The sequence below is a fragment of the Falco rusticolus genome, chromosome 7, assembly GCF_015220075.1.
Source record: "Falco rusticolus isolate bFalRus1 chromosome 7, bFalRus1.pri, whole genome shotgun sequence".
NCBI lineage: Eukaryota > Metazoa > Chordata > Aves > Falconiformes > Falconidae > Falco > Falco rusticolus.
In genome coordinates, this window is record NC_051193.1 from 38,265,733 (window position 1) to 38,288,030 (window position 22,298).

The 22,298-nt window shown below is 42.4% G+C and overlaps 1 protein-coding gene across 16 annotated transcripts in view; it reads right to left on the reverse strand.

Moving 5' to 3' along the window:
- The window catches only part of EML1 (EMAP like 1), a 130,491-nt gene that overhangs the window by 77,484 nt on the left and 30,709 nt on the right, over nucleotides 1–22,298 (reverse strand). For 2 of the 16 annotated variants that reach the window (XM_037393542.1, XM_037393534.1), the window contains exon 1: nucleotides 7,564–7,790. The exons of 13 other annotated variants lie outside the window; for them this stretch is intronic. In XM_037393542.1, coding sequence (XP_037249439.1) covers nucleotides 7,564–7,630 — 67 coding nt within the window. In that variant the 5' untranslated portion in view covers nucleotides 7,631–7,790. Of the gene's footprint in view, nucleotides 1–7,563; nucleotides 7,791–22,298 lie in introns of those variants that run through there. One more of the 16 variants, XM_037393541.1, reaches the window with a different exon arrangement.

Consider the following 22,298-nt stretch of genomic DNA (forward strand, 5'->3'; position numbering starts at 1 on the left):
ACCATGTCGTGTAGCACACTAAGCCTGATGTGCCTACTTCAGGGTCAGGAGAAGGACCCACCTGCAAGACCCTGCGAGCTGTTTAAAGTACCATCTCCACTGGGAAGATGGGAGGATGCTTTCCAGGCAGCAATAGCTCTGCCTAAAACAGTTTGGGAAATGTTGGACGGGGAAGGGGAAAGGAAGCAATGAAGTGGTAACTGGTTTTAGTAAACATAAATACGAAACTGCCCATCAGTGTCTTTTTCAGGGTTCAGGATGATTTTGTTTTTTCCCGCAAAGGAAAATAATAATAACAATAAAAATGAGCTGCTCCTAACTCTTCCTGACTTCAGGATACAAAAACTTTCCGCAGCCTCAGGGAAATTCTCCACACCACTGCCCAGTCATCCCCACTTGGGTGTACAGAAGCTGCAGTGGGAAATCTCAAAAGCTGTTTCTGTTTGTTTGGCTGTTCAACACAATTGTGTTGAAAAAGAAAAAGAAACATGTAGTTTTCATGCAATACAAGGTTATTTACAAAGTTTAAATTAAAAAGTATTTGCCTTTACTAGCTCGGAACAATGACTGTTTCTCTCTCTTTTCTATTTACCTATTGAAATGTGCTCATTATTCTGTACCTTAGGAACCTTACATTTTAAAGCTTAGCTTAGGTGCCCATTCACACACAATTCTGAGATGACCATAAGCCAGTAGCAATGTTTCATATACTGACCTGCAACAGATTATAGAAGTTATACTTAAAAACAAAAAATACTTCTTCTTTCCTGTTTGCAGGAAGCTTACGTAAGTTTCCAGTCAAATACAGGGTCTATGCTATCAAGAACTGCAAACTGCTTTTATCACAATGAGGTGTTTATTTCAGATTTTAAATTCAAAAAGGCAATTAGCTGATACAGTCCACAATATCTAAAACACTGCTATAGACCTGCAATACTGGTTTTCAAAAGAATATATTATATTTATTCAATAATCAGTCATTTCAAAGCAAGACAAGAAAATGATGGACCATGTCAGATTTTACTCTTTGGAAGTAATGGAGTGTGGACAATCTCACTTAATTACTTTCCAAAGAATTAATTTAGTGAAATCATGTTAACATATCATTATCCCCACCCCATCTCCCTAAAAAACCTCAGGGAGCTACTTCCACACTTTAATTATGTAATGGACAAACATTTAAAATTGTGTTTCATGGAAGAAAATAACCATCCGTAGTTCCTTCTGCGCTCCCTCTAAGCTTTCACAATCCCTTATGGTTGCACAATTAGCCTCATTTCCAAACAGCAAGCACCACTCAAAAAATTCAGTCATTATACCAATTCAAGCAACCTTCCTACTTATTTTCTCACATCTTTCTCGAGATTTTAATGATTAAAAGACAGGTTCTTCATTACAGCGTCACACAATTTCTCTTGACAAAAGAACAGCAGCATCAACTTTAAAATCTGCATGTTAAATTTCTAAGGAAAGGAGAAGCGGAAGGGAAGTCAGGAAAAAAACTATTAAAATGTATGTCACTGACTGGTGTACTCCCTGTATCCTCATCTATTCACTTTTTAATAATGTAGTTCTAATACAGTTTTAATCCTTATTTCAATTGTTTGCACGTGGCTTAAGTTTTAATAAAAGAATCTTGAGTTTTGCTAATCTTAATTAGAATTTAAAACACATAATCTATCAACTCTGTTAAAGTACTATTAATTTTTTTAAAAACTCCTTCAAGATCAGATAAAGCATGTTTTTCTGCTGAGAGCCCAATCCTTTAATTTGCAATTCTGTATGTTGTTTTATTCATGATAAAATACTTGATACTTGTAGTTTCTCTCCATACTGCTAACACTGACACAGATTCTCTATTGAGGTTTGACTATCACTGAAGGATTCTCTCATGACTGGTCTACATTTTCATTTGTTTTTAAAAGTTTAGTTAACAAAAAAAATAAGGGAGAGGGGGGAGGGGAGCAAATGAAAAATTAAATTCCAGTAACTACAATTAACACTATCCATGACTAAAATGAGCTTTAATAATTCATTATTTAGAAATACACAGCTAATTAAAGGGCAACAAATTCATTTTACTTATATAGTGTCTTATTAAAAATAATAGTTCGAGCTTTAATAGGCTAACAATATATATTGTGAAAGTGTCCATTACAGCAAGTTATTTTAATTTCATAGTGTACTGATTTATTCTGCATTCAATTACTGCACATACCAAAAAATGTGTGTCTCTATGCCACCCCTCCCCTTTATTCCAGGACAGAAGAAAGTAAGTTCTAGAAGCAAGCTGACAGAAAAAAAAAACCAAAACAAAACAACAAACAACCTTATATTCTATAGAGCTTCAAAATGTGTGAAACAGATACTTACTGCAAAGTCCAATCCAGCATTACATTTAAGAATTCAATTGTAAGAGCCAGAACAAATCTCAATGAAAGAAAAAAACCAGAACTGCTTAGACAGCATTTTCTTAGGTAATAATATCTTCTACTGTCCTACAAAACTGATAGAACCTTCATGTAGGGTATCTCCTCCAGTGCTGAGTTCAAAACACGCTGCTGTCCTGGAGGGAATAGGTCTAGAGATGAAACATGAGAAAGCCTTGTTTGTCTGCTGTTGTTACAGGACTTTGAGAAAAACAACAAACATGAGTAATGCTATTAACATGTTTGCAATAGCTTTCTGAACATGCTTGCAACATCTTTTCATACACACAGTATGAATCTGCCCACTGAGAACCAAATTAAATACAATCTTGCTTTGCATTATTCCTAGGAAGTGATCACAATAAAACAAATTACAGTCTCTTCCAACCCTGGACAGATTTGAACTAGTGACCTGAAAGCTGTAAGGCTCGATTTACCATTGTTCCTTCCCTAATCCATCCTACATTGTGTGATTTTGGTCCAGCTGTAGGAAAAGGGTAACTGGCTGTATTTCAGAACATTAGGGAGAGGAAGCATGAGATTCAAATGGGAAAGAAGAGCCAGCTGCCAGAATAACTGTCCAAAAAGGTTTCCTGTTTGTGGTGTTCACTTCCTCGCTGACAGGGCATCACTCCACTTGTAGATACACAAGTCAGAGAGAGAAAAGGTACATATATTCAATTTATTTTCAGTAATGGTGGATAATTACAGAAGCGGAAGATTCAAACTGGAAATAAACTGACCACAACTAGTATATGAACTGATTCACTCTATTTACTTTTCATGACTGAGAGTTATCAGAACTATTACCTGTCAAAAATCATAATAATATGATTTAGTGATTTTGGGGGGAGGGAAGGAGCAAAATGGAACTGTTACTTTTTAAAGAGGGTATTTTTTATTATTCTGTGTGCTTTTTTTCATAAATGTTAATATAGTTATCACTTCAAAATTTTCTCAAACTCCGAATTTTCCTATTAGCAATTACACTTATTACACTTCAGGTAATCAGTTTTAACAGAACGGTAATTACTATTATGAAATCCCTTGCCAAAGAAATCAATTCCATTAAGAAAGAATTTGCTTCACACTTTTTTTACTGCTTTACCCAGATACTCTAAATTTGAAGTTTCTGTCAAACAAGGAACCTGTAATTGCAAAAATGGTGTTTTGACAGCTACAAATCTCCCATTAGCCAGATGAAGGATATTAAAAAGATGCTACAAGTTGTAAACAGATCAAGGATAAATTGTCACTTCCTTCTCTAAGTCCAGACATGCATTTTGCAGAGGACAGGAATCATAGATTTCACCCTTTACATTATTTTATATGCCTAATAATCCTGCCCACAGCCATTAGCATGAAGGCCATGTTTATTAGGTCGTTATTATGGCTATAAATGGATAAGGAATTGCGGTCAGAGGACCCACAAACCTCTGCCCACATTCTACGTGCCTCCCCAACCTGCCTATAATCACGACTGATCACTCTTGCAGCTCAATAAATCAGCTGGAGGCAAGATGAGCACTGTCTAGAATTCCAGTACGTGCCTTGCTCTGTAGTTTCATGTCCAGCATGGTTCTCTCCATCAGTTTTTAAGCAGACGCTAAAAACCTCGACGCTACCTTGCCTTATCAGGATCCTACCACTTTTACCTTCAGCTTAAATAACACATTACTAACACCCTGATTGACTGCAGATAAACATAATGGCTTTCTACCTAAGAACTCCATAAAAGCTACATCAATAGCAAGGAAGGTACCTATAACCAGGCACAGTTAAACAAACTTTATTTTTCAACATGCAAAATAAATCAACAGTATTGTTCTTTACCTAGAAAGCGAGATGTAAGTTGAGAACTGCCCTTAGACAGGCATGAAAATGAGTTATTTTAGTGTCTGTCTTAAACAAACAGAATAGGCACAGCCACTAGCAAAGCACTTTGTGTATCTGAAGAGACTGTCCTCTGAAAGTTAAGAGGGAGATTTCAAACAAATGTGATAAACTCCTCCAAAATAGGTATGTATTTTCCTCTGAGTTTAGAGCTAAGGAAACTAAGGCAACAAGAATGAAATAACTTGCCTAAAATCACAGTGGAAGTTAATATTTCTTGCTTTGATACTATCTCAGACTGACACTTGCGTTCATTAACACATTTCTCAAACGCCAACCCTACCCTTACTGCTCTGTAAACCAGTTGAAGAAAGTAGGTGTCTTTGAACTAGCTGTGCTAAATATTTGCCCTAGATTTTAGACAGGCAGCTCAAAACGAACATATTTTCCTCACCTCTTTCTTCTCTTCCTTCTTTCTTCACTTAACATATTTAAAATACCTTATTAAACAATCATGCAGACTAGATCTGCATATGAATAAAAAAGTGGAGTGGGGGAAGACCCAAATTATTCTCCTGAATCCAGAGCCCTTTCTAGAGCGAAAGGGAAGCTTGGGGTAAGTTTGCCCTCATATTACTCCTTTGCAATCTGACTAGGTCCAATAGCGAAGATCCTGTCTCCCCCATCACAACCTCCTGCCCACCACTGCTCCCTTCCTCCTCTATTCCTTCTGTGGCTGCCACTCTCCCGAGCAGGGAGAAGGGACCACTAACACTTCAGGAAAAAGTTCAGCCATCCTTGGACCCAGGCTAGAGTTCAGTCGTTACCCTACAGCTGATCCACAGTTATTTTTACAGGAGAACAGGCTTTGTATCCTGGTCTTTCCAAACACAATACGTACAAGGCAGTCTCTTCATCGTTTCTTCAGTTTGAGACCATCAGAAAATTCCATCGTGTCTTTATTTGTAAAACTAAAATGAAATCCTTTCTTCTAGGTTCAGAACAGCAAACCTTACAACGTACAGCAATGACCACTTGGAGTGCTTACCAGCCATTTCTGTATTTCACTTTACCCTATATCAAAACCACATTCTCCTTTACATCTCCACCACTTTCTTGCTCTCTGTTTGGTTCTTCTTCATGCCTGCTCCACTCACAACTTCACATCATCTTTCATACTACCCATGACACTTACAAGAGCTTTCCACTTCCCTGTAAAGCAATTTTATTTTCCTTTTTAACCTCAAAAACCTCACTGGCATCCTCTATCTGTACTTTCTTCCTCACAGGTCATGTGTGTCTGTGTGAAGTATCTGACCACCTCAAGGCAGTCTCCAAGGCCTTATTCGCCTTATTCTCTTGTTCTTCATCTCTTCTAATACAGTTTCAATGAAGGCTAACACATAAAAAGTTTCTGAATTCAACCAGTTTCTTTCATAAACACAGAATAATACAAGTTTACAACAACCCTTGAGCTCACTATCTACAATGAGATGACAGCTAGGCAAGCAATCTTGTAACACATTCTAGAGCATAGTATTTAAGGATTAACAAAGATTTTAAAACCTATGTACAGCACAAATACATATGGCTTATTTCCATCATGTGTAATAGGTGCTCAGAGTTACAAAATCAATGTGACAGTTCTCAGAAATAAGCTACTCTGCTTATTCAAACTATTCAGAAAGTGTTGCTACTCCTACTGCTCCCACATGCATGCTACAATCATGCAAAGTATGACGTGTGACACTAGCAAAAGCAAAGCCCAGGGATTTTAGTAGGAAGACAGCTTGCTTATAAATGGGTTAGGGTATAAACTCTGAAATACATTGCTGCATGTTTGGGGGGGGTTAAAATACTTAAATGAAATATTTACTAGGTTTAGGCAAAACAGGCATCTGCTATTAGCGTACAACCCCTGTACAGAGTCATAGTTTTCCCTCCTGAAAAGCTCTGAGAATCCGTACGGCGTCAGCACACAATGCATAGCCCCCATGCACCACTCATCACGCACTGAAAAACTGCTCCTGCAATCTCAAAGTCTGCACGTATTAGTTTTCTGCTAACCTGTCCCTTTCTCGCTCCACACGACAAAGAAAATCACGTGGAATTTATCATCTTCATTTCTTCCAAGAGAAGAGGCAGCTATGTTTGATGCAGTTGCTGTCATGATGCAATTTAATATGAACCCGACTCCAGCAGCTCAGACAGCAGCAGAAAGCCAGACCACTACTAAAATCTAGAGGAATAAGAGCTCCAAAAATCAATTTTCAATGAAATATGGGATTACAAATGCTCGCAAGTTTGCTGTTAGAAAGCAATAACTAGACTCAAAATAAGGTGGTTTTGAGCATAAAGTTTACTATGAAGAACTCTTTGTAACATTTACAATACCAGATTTATTTCCCCCCAAACAACACTAAACACCAGCTAGCTGGATAATCCCAAATACTATGCAGGCCAATCCCCAAATACCTCCTCTGAGGATCCTGGCAGCTCCTCGCCTCCTTCTTCCTTTTTTACAACCTGTCACTGCAGCCCAGCAGCTCCAGTCACCCCACCACCCTGGCGATGCCACCACCACCACAACCCCCACCTTCCAAGAGAACAGAAGGAAAAATCAGTTCAGGTCAGCTACCTGAACTCTGCAGGGGGATCAAGCCGGCCAAAACCTGCCCCTGGCTGGTGCGGAGGGCGGCGGGGGGGTCCGCGGGAGGGCGCGGAGCGGGGCGCGGGCGGAAGGACACCTGTCCCCCGCACCGCCGGGACGGCCGCCACTGCGCGCCGCAGGGTCACCGGCGTGCGCTCGCTGCTCGGCTGTACACACACACACAGACAGACACACAGACATGTGTGTGCAGGTTGGCATAGGCGCAGCGGGGACACATAGCGGTGGGTGATCGCTCGGGCTACCAGACCTGCCTCTGAGGCAGGCACACGCGTATCTATGATACATACACACGTTCGCACACATATCTGTACACATCCCCGCGGCGGAGGCGCAGAAGTTGCTCGCAGGGGCACCCCGCGCCCAGGGCTGGCAGGTTTCCCGCTGTATAACGGGGGAGGCTGAGGGGGGTGAAGTTTCCTCCCTCCTCCTCCTCCTCCTCCTCCCGCCCCTCTCCCCGAGTTACGCCGCGCGGCCAGGCTGGCCCTGGGCGGCGGGGGCGACGCCGGCAGCCTCGGACAGGCCCGCTCCCGGCGCTGCCTTCCCCGCGCCGGCCTCCGTCTCCGCCCCGCCGGGGCGCCGGGACCCCGCCGCTCGCCGGGGACGGCCGCGGGAGGCGGCCCCCGCCCCTACCGTTGCAGAACTGGAGCAGCGAGGAGGTGTCGTAGAGGCTGCTGTAGCTGGAGAAGCCGTCCTCCATCCTGCCGCTGCGCTCCCGGCCTCCCCTCGGCTGTCCCGGCGGCCGCCCGCTGCCTCCTCGCCCACACGCTGAGGAGCGGAGGCGGCTGGGGCCGCGGCGGCCTGCTGCCTGCCTCACTCAGTTGCCATGGCAACCCATTCACTCCGCCGCGGCTGGGGCGGCGGCCGCTCCGCCGCTGAGGCGAGGGGGGAGACCCGCGGGGCGGGGCGGGGCGCCGTCACGGCGCGGCGGCGGGGGGGCGGCGGGCGCGCTCTCCGCACCGGCCGCGGCGCTGCTCCGCGCCCGGCGGCGGCTGGCCCGGCGGCTCTGCGGCGGGCGGCGCGGCCTCCGCCCCGCGGCTCGCAGGCGGAAGGGAGATCGCGGCGCCGCGGCGGCGGGGCCCTGTCAGAGCGGGCCGGCGGGGTCTGGTGGGAGGGGAGCCGCCGGGCGGCGGGGAGGGCCGGCAGCGCGCAGCGGGGAGGCCCGGGGCACCGCTAGGGCGAGCGGGGAGCGGCGCCGCGTCGTTCGGCGGCGCGGCCATTTCCCCTCAGCGGCTCCGCCGAGCCCCCGCGCCGGGCCGGGCCTGGCCGCCCCCGCGCCGCCAAGCCCGGCCCTCGTCTGAACGCGGGGCGAGCCCCGGTTCCCCGCGGCGCCGAGGGGCCGTGCCGGCCGCCTGCCCGCGGGGCGCGCCGAGACGGGCTCCCAGATCGGGGCGAGGCGGGGCGGAGGCGCCTCCCGGCCCTGCGGGGGGCAGCACCCGCCGGGCGCGCAGCGAGCGGCACGGGGAGCGCCGCGCCGGGCTCCCCGCACACGCTGCGCGGTAGCTGCCGGGGCAGAGCGCCGCGCCGTGAGCTCAGCATCCCTCCTCGCTGCAGCCACTCGCTGCTTGCTGCCAGGTCGGTTCAAGCTCCTCTCGCCGCTTGCACTGAAGCAACAGCCTGCGTGTAATAGCACCTTCTGGCCTCCACCGATTTCGGTGGCGATTCGGCTGGCTGCCGGATAGAGTTGTCAAGATAATGCTGTAACTGATACTCTCTTACAATAACACGCACACAAAAAGATACATACTGTAATTTGTTGTGCCGTTTTATACGATTTGGGCTGTCTAGTTTGAAGAACGTTATACATTTTTCCTGTACAGGATACTAAAATAATTCCAGCTGGGTTTAATACATTTATCTAGGTTTAACATCCGTTCATGGTGAGATGAGGGTAGTGGCACAAAACCGGTGGCTAGTAATACTGTAAAATTACCTTATGCCTTATGGGCTTCAATTTCTGTGCTAGGGATGTTGGAGTGTCCGGTGACTGAAAGGCGTTTTTATTTCAAGCTCCTCAAGGGACACAAGAAAAGTAGTGCATTGCTTATCTTTAGCACCTTTGATCTTAAAAAGATGTCACAGCACTTTAAAAAGCTTGTCTTCAGGTCTCAGTCCTTTCAGGAGCTTTTTGCAGGGGAGTTCCATCATGCAGATCCATTTACAGGCATGGGTTTGGTATATACGAGTCTTTTCACCAACCACTAAACCATGGTAGTGCTAACACAAAAATATGCTGGAAAATTAGGCAGAGATATCAGTTCCATATTAAAGCAGAGTGCAAAGTGCTCCCTCCTGAATTGCCAGTGCCAATATCGGTAGAGCTGATGTCATCTCCAACACAAGTACTTACCCAGCCTATAGTGCTTAATTTGTATCTGACAAAAACAACGGCATTTTATAGCTATGGGCAATAAAATAACAGAAGTTTGTGGTAGTTTAATTATATAAAAAGGCATGGAAGAGAGAATTGCTTCAATGATACTGAAGACAATAGATTTTCTTAATGTTTTAAATGAGCCATGATTCTTTCTCATCTTTAAAATTAACACAGGTCCCTTAGGTTTTCTCATGACCTTTTCATTCATAAGCCATCAAACTTTTCAAAGATGTCATAATCTAAAAAATTGTACACACAGAAACACATGCATGGGATTTTTGGCAGACAAGTTACAACAATAGAAAAATTAAGCTTATTTTGAATACAATTTTTAATGAATAATTTCCTTCATATTAAAACACTATTACCATGATTAAGTTATTCTTTTTGAGGTTGAGAAGTGGCTTAATATGCTGATTTTCCACTAGCTGGAAACAGTTTCAGCACAGGTGGTGTGCATGACATAAGATATCAATGTTAGCTTAACCTGTACCTCCGTCAGATGTGCAAGTTTTGGCAAATGAGTCTATGAGGCCTATGCTGTCTAAAAGTATTATGTCTGTAGTAAAAAATGTGTTGACAGTGAAAGTGCTACAAAGAGTAGTAAACACCCAATAACTTTTATGATATCTGCCAAAGCAGAAGAAAGGCCAAAAAGGGGCAATGCAGCTCCACTGCAAAAAGCAGAAATTAAAAGTCACTTAGAAACTCAAATCTAAACCTGATCTGAATGCAGCATCATTAAAGGAAGATACAACATCTAAAACCTCATGATAGATTACCCACCAAAATTAGTTGTGAAGGTGTCGGTGAAGCCTATCAGCTCACCATGCTGCAAATCAGCTCAGTGATGGGACAGAAATGATCTCAGCCCTGGTCTCTAGGTGCTGTTATGATGCCATTATATTCTGAGAGCAAGGATCAGAAAAGGAAACCGGTTTCATAGTTTAATTGCAATGATTTCGAGACCTGTTGCAATCTTAATACACTAAACTGCCCCACAAGGCACAAAATGAAAAAAAAAAAATCAGTCTGGCTGTGGGAACAATGGGACAATGGATAAGGATGCACTAATGCATCTCTGGGAATTCTGCCGGTATAGTGAAACAAAGAAAACACTTCTTTTTATTGTCCATTTTTCAGTAAACTATACATTTAATCATTTGTATAGATCAAAGCTAGTGCACCAGAAAATGGGAAATCATGCAGATGGGAGTGTGCCATCCCATACACAACACAGTGGGACCGGTGTATCTGGAAGGGATTTGTTGCCATATGTTTGCGCATGCTTATTGTTGGTAGTGTCAGAAACTGTGATGTTACATTTTTGAAAGCTGTATTTTGTAACTAATGATTTAAGTTTCATTTCTATTCAGTAGTGTAATACAAAATATTATTTGCTAAGTGAAAACAAAAGAGCTTTTACCCATCCCTAGCTGAATTTTCAGGTGTATAATTCTCCAATTTTAGGACAAAGAAGCCTTGTTTTCACTCCCTGTTAATAGGCTATAGTCAAATAATTTTTATGGTCTTTGTATTCCTGTTCCTTTTTTATTTCTCTTTCTTTTGCATTACTAATAAATGAAAAAAGATACCCTGCAGCAGGTTCACATCAGAAGTGTCATAGTTCATAACTCTCAACAGTATAGAATTGTACAGTGTTATAACTAATGATACTCTCAAGTCAAGAGCAAGCTGTCCCAGTCACCATGTCAATATGAAACAAAGAAATCTAAGTTACAGTATCCTTTTAAAATTACTAGAATAGCAGACACTGATTATATGAGTCTTATACCCATACTGTTTACATTTAGCAATAATATTGAGGCAAAAAGCCAAATATAAGCACATTTCACCTGGCTGGTAGAGAAGGACTTTTGAAGAGGGACTTTCGCTTCTGGGTCATTTCTGTGGCTCTGTCATTTAACAGCATCAGGCTGGTTTTGCCATTTGGTGATAGCTTGGACGGCCTGCTCTCATACCTGACAACTGTGCTGGGTGCCATTCATTGCCTTCTGCAGGCTTGTTCAGGGCCTGGGATGATGGCACTCGGTAAGGGATGGACATTGGGATTTGGATGTCGGTGGCAAAGCCTGCTGTGCAGAGCTGCTAATGGCAACAGGTGTAGTGGGTCCTTCGCAGAGGTTACGGGAGATGAAGGCTCGGTTCACCACCGGGGCTGGAAGGTTCTTTAGGTCAGCGCAATGCATGTGTGCTGAACAGATCAGGAAAGCTTGGATGGCGGCTGCACACACTGATCTATTTTGTAACTAGAGAGATCTTCATCTGGCAAAGCACCTAGCACCATCAGCAAATGTGCTGATTTTGCTAAAAATTGTCAGTGGATATAGCATCTATTTTACCATGACTAACTTCTGAAGACCCCCTCAAGCTCTTTAGCGATCATCTGATAGGTCACCTTTACTGCAGCATGATCAAAGGGACCTGAGCTCAGTTCTGCAGCTCACCATGTTTCCATCTAAGATTTAATCCATTTCACCATTTACAGTCTTACTTAATGCAGCAGTCAGTATCTGCTCAAGCCTGGAAGGTTTTAAACTGCATGTTTGTTCAAGTTTTGCTTTTCCTCTGTGAGTCAGAGGTTTCAGCCATTAAAAAACTGAAGCACTGCAACACTCGGTGCCTGGCCTCAGACTGCGTTCCAAAACACAAGGTACCACGCATGTGCTTCTCCCTGAATCTTACATCACTCATTCAATCCAGAAGAAATGGGCCCCTCTTCCAGCCATTCATTACCAGCACTGGGAGTTAAGTGGGCTGAAGGCTGGAGTCAGAGCACAGACCACATTTCACTGATGCCTTCCTCTGCCTCAGCGTTGGAGGACACGGGTGCTTCGGCACGGGGTCCAGCGCTGGGCAGCTGCAATGGCCAGCAGCAGCAGCAGCAGCAGCAGGCTATGCACTGCAGGAGCCCTCGAGAAGGAAGAACCAGTGCAGTGCCTGGGGTTTAGGCACTTGCAGGATGAGATCAGCATTTAGCAGAGAAGGGCTCTGGGATTAAGTTTTGTGTTTACCTGCCTGAAGTCTGCTGAAATCCTGATTTAGACAGATATTTTTTTCTTCTGTTTTGTTTGCCCTTTCTCTTCAGCAAGCAGCAGCAGAGATTGATTGTTTTTTTAAAGAGAATTTCATGTGGTGAACAGATTTTCATTCTTCAGAAGTAGCTTTTCCTCACGGCTAAACTATCTCCAGGTATTAGAGTGGGGGTCTCTGTCAGGATCGTATCATAAGCTCAGATAAGGATTTCCTCTCCTACTGTGGTGTAGGAAAGGAAGAAGTGCCTTGCCGCCCAGTCTCCTTTGTGAAAACACTTCAACCACTGGAATAATCGTTCATTCTAAATAGCAGAACTCCAGTGTTTCAGCCACAGCAGGGGTCTACATGAATGTCACTACAAAGCACACTTCATGCATGTGGGAAAGATGGGGTATAAGGGGAGGATCACCGTTATGCCAGCACAGCCTGAGCGCATTAAATATACAATATAACAAATGTGGGATGAAACCATCAAAGGTATGCATGGTTTACAATCCAAATGAAAATATGTTGCAATATATCTGTATACATCATGTTTTGAATGACATATATTGGAATTGTGGAAATTTCCCTATAATTAGTAAGAATATTCTTAATCATAATGCCCAGAGGAAAAAAAAAACCCAAACAAAAAAACCCAACAAAACCCAAAACATATTGCTTTGCAGGTTGATTCATTTGTAAATACAAAGAGAAGACTTTGAGGATGAAAAGAATAATCTATGACTCTCCCCATTCACAGATGGGAGGCTACTCAGCAAACAGCAGTGCTTTCAGACTTGCACCACCTTTTTGAATTAAGTGTTGTCTTTATTTTACTTACTTGGAAAATGAGAGGGAAAACATGAAACAGCCAAAGTCATGCCGGGAAGTTAGCGACAGAATCAAAGTAGAATAACTACCAATTGAGTGCACTAACCATTAAACTACCCTGCCTGCAAACACTGAAGGTATTTATTATTAAATGCTTTCAAGCATAGTGCCTGCAATAGAAATACCTTTATTTTTATAAGGTCCCTGAACAAGTTGGGTTCAATGCACATCAATGTATGTAATGGCCAGCTGCAGACTTACTACATCGATAGACAGAACATTATGGTACTGAACTGATGAGAAGCGAAATACACTACAGATACACAGGAATGCAACTCCTTTTCCACCTTCTGTGCAATCTGTGCTGATGGGAATAGCATTTCTGAGATATTAATACTCTGAGAGGTGGATGTGAAGAGGCACAATGATGCATGGCATCACATGAAAAATGATCCATCCGCTCTTGAAAATTACTCCTTTAAAGTTTTCAATTCTAGCTCAGCACTGCAACCCTATTTTAGGTGGCTTTTGCCCTCAGTAGAGGCTGAAAGCTTCCTCTAGCAGAGCAGTTTGAGATCTGTGTGTTCAGGGGCACAAATCCTACCTCGTGTGAGAGTGGCTTCTCTGATTTCATGTACAACAGCTTTGGCACATGTACAACAGCTGTGGCACAGGGTCACCAGCTCATCAGCCAAGGCACAGGAGGGCCACCCCTACAGGTCTGTGTCATTCCCCACTGGGAATTCCCTCTCAGCAGAAGCATCTTTTCTGCACCCTCTGAAACCTCAGGGAGCCCCAGGCATGTAGGTATTGAGAAATCTTTTCAATAAGTATGAAAAAGAGATGCTTTTGTGTGTCTAGCACCACATGGATAGTTCTCCTGCACATGGCTGAGATCACTGGTCTTGTTTTAATTTTTATGTTATGATTATGAAGATGTTATTGTGACAATAAATATTCCACAAGCCTATTTTATGCATATATTTAAGTCATATTTTGTTACGATTTACTATCTGGTTTATACAAAGCCATATACAAAGTGATATAAATCTATGGCTTCTGAGTTCTATGACAGAAGAATAAGAGTAGAGCAAACTATAATGTAGATTTTTTTTTTTTAATGGTGCTTAAATAACAGCATAGCAAATTGACTATTCAAGGTATACACAAAAATCGCCATTTTTAAACAGTGGTACTAAAGTAGTCCTTCTGTTCAATTTTTAGAATAAGCATTTTAATTTTACTGTAACAATTTACAAGAATGTGTAAAACCCAGAGGCAGAAAACAGGATATATGTCCAAATGATATATGTCAGCCACGCTGTGAGAGAGAAGTCTCTCTCCTCTGCAAACAGATATTCACAGCACCTGTGAACAGAGGGAGGTATCTCAACATCACTTTTTATGTTTCCTGGTCAGTAGGATGGTGGTTTAAACTTGTGCCTTATCAGAATGAATAGTAATATTTTTTCACCTTCCCATGTCACTGTTCCACTGATTTCAGGATCCAGCACAATTAAGGGCATCTCATGGGAACCAATGCATACTAGGAAAATTTACTGTCAGCCATGTAAATAATAAAGCACACATAAAAATGTATGTGTAAGATGAAGCACCACATCCGTTCAATATATTAAAGTTAGAAGGGCTAGCTAATCTCATTTATGTCACTTCCTACATTTGCAATAAGAGCTAAAATTGGTAATTTATGTTTCTGGAAATTTGCCCAGATATGGAAAATGAACTATGGCAAGTGTCTTCTGAGAGGTAATCGGAAAAAATACTGCATTTCTTCTAGTGATTTCATATGTTATTCTTGCTTTTAGTTAGGGATTTATTGGAAAAGCTAATTTGTGCTGCTAGACAAAGCATAGAAAGTAGTTCTGGAGAGTTTACCTGTAATCTTAACTCCTGTCATCACATATGCCCATTTACTGCCTCAACTAACTTAGCTTCATGTTTTGCTTATCCATCTCCTGCATCTTTCATCAAATACAATATTAATTGTTCCAAAAGAGGTAAGGGAAGAAAGAAGACAATATTCCATTTCTACAGTGTGGGTTATTTCTGCAATGGACAATAGAAATTCCACTGGTTCAAACTCATTGAATTTCCATGAGCTTTTCCCAAGTGCGTGGAGGAGCAAGAGGGTGGAAGGCAGGATGACCTACAAGGGACAGGCAGGACATTCAGCCTACTACACTCGCAGATTCCTTTGATATCTGCCAAATCCCAAGACCACCTACATTGAGACCTTCATCCCTCCACTGCTTTTGCTGCCTCAGCCCATTTCTGCTTTCCCCATACAAGATCCCAAGACACAACCTCGGCATGGAATAAAACAGTTAAATCATCAGCTGATCTAAACTTGGCTGGCTCAAGAAAAAAGCAACAGGGAACAATCCTTTCCTACAGTTTTCAACACTACTTTACACTAATTTCCAGCATGGGCTGTAGCTTTTATTTTTGTGGATAACTATAGTTTTGTTTTGAATTAAACATTTTTATTTACTTTGGAAGAGAATTTGGCTTGGAAGAAACTTTTTTGTTCTGGTCTGTGCAATCACCCAAGGCCCACGATGTGATCAAAGCAATTTTGTATTGCATGTGTTTTTTCAATGTAATTTCTTTCTACAGATTCATAGCAAGTGTATCCAGAAATTTAGATAAATTGCACTTTTCATCTCCTTTTGACATATAAAACTTCAGAAATAAAATGCAACAAAGTAAATGGTTGAACCGAAGAAGCCTTCACTGAATTGCCCAGGGATGTCAATAGACATAGGGATTTAAATTGCAGGATCAGGTCCATACAGTAATAAAATATTTGGCTTTTAGGAAAAGAATGCTGGTTGTTCTTAAAAGACCTCTGCCAGCCAGTGCCAGGTGTAGGATTACTAATCCTCCTCAGGGGAAGCCATGCGTGGCATTCTTCTCTTTGGTGGTGGCATTCAAGAGAGTCCTGGACAGAGGAAAAAGTAATAGGGGCAATATAATGACAGTCTCTGAATGAAGCCCTGAGAAACAGCCCAGGCCCTGCCACCCGGCTGCCAGCCATCCAAGCATGAAGAACAATCGTGCATTTGTTTTGGATACCGAGTTACCTAATTTTAAAAATGTTTCCTGATGTAGCCCTTTAATTCTTAAGTATTTCACCACCTGACATCTCTCTCTCAAGCTTTCAAAGAAGCAAGAGAAAACCAGAGCTACAGATAAGGGGAAGGATGGAAACTAGAAGGATTTTGCTATTAGCACAGTCATAATTCAAGAAAAAAAAAGGGGGAAGAAGACAAGATCTTTTCAACTTTCTGATGCCCAATAGCCCCTCCTTGCCCCACCACTCTCTGACAGAACAAATGTTGGAATAAAGAATAGAATGGATCTCAAAAGAAAAATATGTACTGTGTGCCATAAATTATACAAGCAGATGCAGCCATGAACGAAAGAATTAAGAACATAAACCCCCTGCAGTGTGCACTGTCTTATGAAGGGCTGGAGGTTGCCAAGGGACACTGCGTGACCACCGTGCAGTCCAGGCTAGGATCTTGCTCTGAACATCAGCCTGCAGCCCTGTCATGCAGGCACTTGCTGCCTTTTCCTTCAGATTTTTCCTCTTAAACAGCTCTTTTACATATAAGTACCTGTTTAATGAATATTTGGCCATAACCAGCTTATGGTATGTTTTACAGATGTCTGAGAAATCTTGCAATGAAGAATTTTGCATTTTTTCCCCAAACCTTCCCTTCAAATATTCCCACATGAAGGTAAATGAGTCCCGCTAGACTAAAGGATGGGTAGAATAGGCCAAGGGCCAAGTCTTCATCTGGTGTAACCTGGCAGAGCACTGTCAGTTTCAGCTGAAGTCTTGATTTCATTACTTTCTATTTGTTAGAAAAAGTGTTATATAGCTTTATGGTGCTATATACAGCCATAATCAACAAATAACCTAGCTAGCTGCTTAATGCTTATCAAAGCCTTCGTTCAACTAAACAGGTTTTTGGCAAAGTCAAACCTCTGGATCCAGATTTTTCAGATTTACACATCTAGAATATCTCCCCATTCCTTCATGACATCTTTTATTTCAAGACATTAGCAGCTATTTTCTTATTCAGCAATAATTTCAGCAGGGGAAAAAAAGCTTAGCAATACTGATGTAATTTAGTGCCACGTGACCAATTAAGAAAAAAAAATGCATTTCAAAGAAGTTGACGGCATTCATTTCACATCAGTAAGATGTTTTAAAGCAAACCCATATAAAACTGTGTAAAAGGACATTTTTTCCAACATCACTCTTTTGAATGTCATTTGGTGACCATCCAAGAATAAGGAGTTAAATACTTTATGCTGGAAAAGAATATATATGGCTCATGATTTTTAGCTGTCGTACATGTGAACTTGTGGAAAATGATGCAATCAGAGACCAGAAGCACAGCAAAGTATCTGTTTATATTCAGCTCTGCTGAACAGATCAGAACTGCTGGAGGACTGCAGAAAAAATATCCTTTTGTCTCTTGCTCATGCCCTCCATGGTCTACCTCCTGTACGGAGTTATATCGTATTCAAGCAATACGATTAGGGGACAGTCTTGATATGGTTTAACATTTTGTACTTTTTCCATTTATCTGATGAAGAGATTTTGCTGTGTCATTCATTCATCATTTCCTTCCATGTGAAATCAGGAAATATAGCATATGAAGACTGCAACCCAGGGTTTTTCTATCCCTGCATGTTTTCCCTTGAAGCTCAGAAGCTCAAGTTATCCCGGTGTAGAGGAAGGAGAAGGAAATGCGGTAATGAAGTTCCTGGCTTCATCACAAGCCCCTTTCTGACCTGGCCAGAAGAAAGTATAAGGAAAGGGATTGAACTCTTCAGGATAAATATGGATGCACAGCAAAAATATGTTGAGGTAAAATCAGAAAGATGAAAGCACCAAACAAGATACAAGCAGGGACAGTGAGGTAACAAGATGTCATTCTACAAATACATACAAAGAAGACCAGGAGAGTGCTGGTCCGCTACTCAGGGGTGCAAGACAGTTATCGATAGATGACATGGGGGAAGTAGAAGGGATTAATGACTGGTTTGTATCTGTCTCCATTAAAGCTGTATTTCAACAAACGTGTTGCTGAAAAATGTAGTTACACCCTCCCTGCTCCACTCCATTCCCACTTCCTCGTTGCCCTCCTGCATCCCACTGCCACAGCGACTTGTCAGGGCATGCAGGGATCCGGCTGGGGCAGCTGATCCAACTGAAAATTAACCTAGCGAATAGATGATTGTTACTAGGATCAATTAGTTCTGCAGTTCGATTCATCTCATGGCTGCACTGTATTCAGATGCCTTTTTTCAGATTAGCTAGGCTCATTACCTTCATCTTAGGATGCTTAATGGCCAGACTGATCCCAGGACAGGTAGTTATTGTCTCTGAGTGACTAGATGTATAGGGTGTCAGAGGGTCAGAAATAGGAAAGCATGGTGCCTGTCTTTAAAATGGGGGGAAATAAGATAGCAGATTATCAATCAGTCTGTAAATCCAATTCTTGCTGCAACATTTAGGATTTTTTAAACAAACTATTTAGAAGATATAGGGGAGACTATCTAGAAGATAAAGGGGAAGTGGGCAGCATTCAGCTTCAGTTTTATGAACGAAGTCCGTCAAGCCAGTCTAGTTCTTTCTATGACTGTATTGTGCTGCGAACAGGGGAAAGGCAGTTGGTGTTGTATAACTCAACTTCAGTAAGGCTTTTTGCACACTCATGATACTCCCATAAGCAAATAAGGAAATGCAGCGTTGCTGACCCTGCTACACCTGTTCTAACAGGTATAAGACTATTCAGGTAATCATACCTAAAAAGTCACAGAAAATAGAAGGGTCTATGAAACATGATTCTGCACAGTTTTGTCCTTCGTCCCATTATAGTCCACGTTTTCATTAGTGACTGAAAAGGGAGCAGAAGACCCACTTAGTAAATGTGCAGGTCACAGCCTGGGAGCTCTGCAAGTATGCTAGTCAACAGGCAGATTAAACTTTAAAAAAAGGTCTTGGCAGCTTGAGGGAACTATCTGTAAAAGCAAGATGAAATGTACTAAGGACCAGTCCAAGGGACTACATTTAGACAGGCATTATCTGCTGAAAGATGAGTAATAACTGGTTGGGAAATAGCCTGACCAAGGGTAGACCACAAACCAAACATTGAGTCAGCTATGTTATGCAGAAAGGATAAATAATCCTGAAAATGTATGAAGAAATCCTTCCAGCCTATTCAGCATTGATAACGCCTCAGTTGGAACATTAAGTCCGGTTTAAATTGTATCAAGAAGATTCTTATTCAGATTAGACATCAAAATGAAAAAAAATATCCAACTGTAAGGGCAGTAAAGCACTAGGATAAGTTGCCTGGGGAAGCTACAGAGCATCTGTGGAACATATCTAAGATCATTTTAGACAAATATGTATCCTGTTTGATCTGATATGTCTGGTCCTCCCTTGGACCAGATTGACCAGATGAACTTTCAAGGTCTTCTCCAGCCTAGTTTTCCTGCGATTCACTTCACCATGTTATTGTCCATCCATGAAGCTTTCTGGGGAACAGTAGCTGCAGGCCCACTTCCATGGGCATTTTGCTGTTGTTCTTCTCATCTGAGGTTCACAAGTAATTGGCTGGAGTGCCTCAGATAATCCCATTTTGCTTACAAAATCTTTCTCTGTTGCTATCAAGCTGGAGTAATATAAATTAGGACATCGCTCCATTTTTCTGTTCTGAGGAGATCAAATCTTGCCTCCGTTTAAGTCATTGGCAATACGTTCCTACCATCCCCAAGAGCAGCTGATGAAGAAAACAGGTTAGTTTATGTCGTACCAGAAAATAAAGTGGATATACCAAAAAATCAAATCACTTTCCTGAGCACTCATCTACAGTGCTTCTGTTCTGGAGGCTACTGATGGAGAATCAGCCTTTCTTCTCACAGTCACTGGTGTGTGTCAGGTCAGGTCAACACGAAGCAACCACAGTCCACTAGTGCTTGTTATAAAATGAGCTAAAGCCCTGCTCCCTCTTATGAGAAGGTACAAAGCAGAGTCAAAACTTGACAAAAGATCACTATCGCAGTTGCAATAGTGAAATGCCAAAAGCCTGAGCAGGCATTAGGACTGAGGTGTCCTCACTGTCTGCTTCCAAAACAGCAAGTGGGCTGCCTGGAATCTCTTTTTTCTACTCTGTTCTCTTTTTTGGATCCACTCCTATAATGCTCATATGGACAAGCTAATGAAGTAAAAAGGCTGTTCACACTGACTGCGGTATTTGCTTTCAGTTAAAAGTGTCTAATTGCTGTTCAGCAGGCAAACACGTACACCTACAGAAAGGAGAGCTCCCTCTGGGTTTGTTGCCCCCGAGCATCTTTAATCAGCACATCTGAAAATATTTTTAAGTGAGCCCAGCCTGTATTTGCCTTCATATCACAAAGATCTGCTAGGGACAGAATCAAATTTTTGGGTGTGTTTATGTTATTCCCTTGTATGAGATTAAAGGTGTTTATGCCTCTCTCTTCTCTGCATTCACAGACACCTACACTTAAAGGCATTCTGTACAAACTGTCTTCCCTTTCCCTCATAAAAGAGTGATAATCTAATATGATTTATTTCCTAGCGGCACAACCTCCTAAACAGGCACTGAAGATATCATTAACCTTGAAGGCTAGACTATCTGTTTTCTGGACTTGCCCTTCACAGTGCTAACAGAAGTAGTTTCTGCAAGAGAAATTTGACTTTTACATTATCTAAGACATGCATTTAAATCCATAAAATATATGGGTCTCTTATATATTCCAGAACCTAAACCACAAAGTTTAAAATGATATCTTCTCACTTACGAAACTCGGACTTGCCATTGTGCTTAGGTGTAATAGTTTGGTATTTGAGAAAGCTGTGACATTTGGATCTGTGTCCAACAGAGGGAGGTGTTCAGGAACACAGATATGGTCCAAAATCTTTTTAAGTTTAAGGAGTTTGACGGAAGTGAGAGGGGCACACAAATGCCAGCAAGCAAAACATACTTTACTATTGCAATTCAATTAATTTATCTGCTCTGTGAGAATTCAGGTGTGGAGTCACTGCCTGCTCGCACAGCCAGACCTACTCAGAAGATGTAGGATCAGACCAAAGGGGATGTTTTTGTGGGAGGACTTTTACATCAGAAAGGTGACAATATCAACTCTGTGTCGGAAAGGAACTATGGTTTTCTTAAAAAAAAAAAAAAAAAAAAAAAAAAAAAAAGCACTACTTAGTTCATACCGCCTGCTTGATGAAAGGCAAACTCAAGCAGAGGTCCAGTCTGGTAGGCAATTTGGTTTCAGTAAAAACCTGAAGTTATTCAGCTGCGCCTTCCTCACAGACAGTCACTATGGCAATGGGAAAATATTGTGAGGTATAGGAATTATGGGAATATGACTCAGAGAGTACAGAAAAAGGAACGTTCAAAAACATAATTCCCAGTAGGCACAGAGTACGCTTTTTAAAAATACATACAAATGGAGGATAATAATCTGGTACTGCTTTGCACTGCTGTATTTATTGGGGAACACGGTTAATAAATATGGAGCCACAGTGCTGCATGTTTTCAGCCCCTCTATTATCAGGGGGAAACAGAAGCTGGCGGCGAAGGAAACGGCGGCACTCTGCTCTGCTCCTTCCAGCCCCGCACCTTTCCCCACAGGACCGCCGTACGGCTGGAACTGCTTTTATCACTAAACGACATGTTTGGACAGGCTCAGTCAAGTCCGTGTGTGACTTCCGTGTCTTTTAAAAGTGGAATGACTTCTCCTGCTTGCAAAGCTGCAGAGGCTGGTGAGAGTCTCCTGTCTCACTGACCCTGGTCCCACCAAACTGGGATTTGCCCAAATACAAAGGAAGTAGCCCAAGGCAAGAGCCACCCCACAGGGAGACATCCCTGCAGAACATCACATGAACAAGGACTACCAGGCTAACCCAGCCCGGTGCTCTGGCTGGCCCAGTAGCAGATGGGCTTCAGCTTGCCAGACAACAGGCATTTGAAAAATAGCTTGTCCTCGGGAGAATTTTCTCCCCAGTTTTGCTCTTTAGTTACTTAGTCCCAGGAAGCATGGA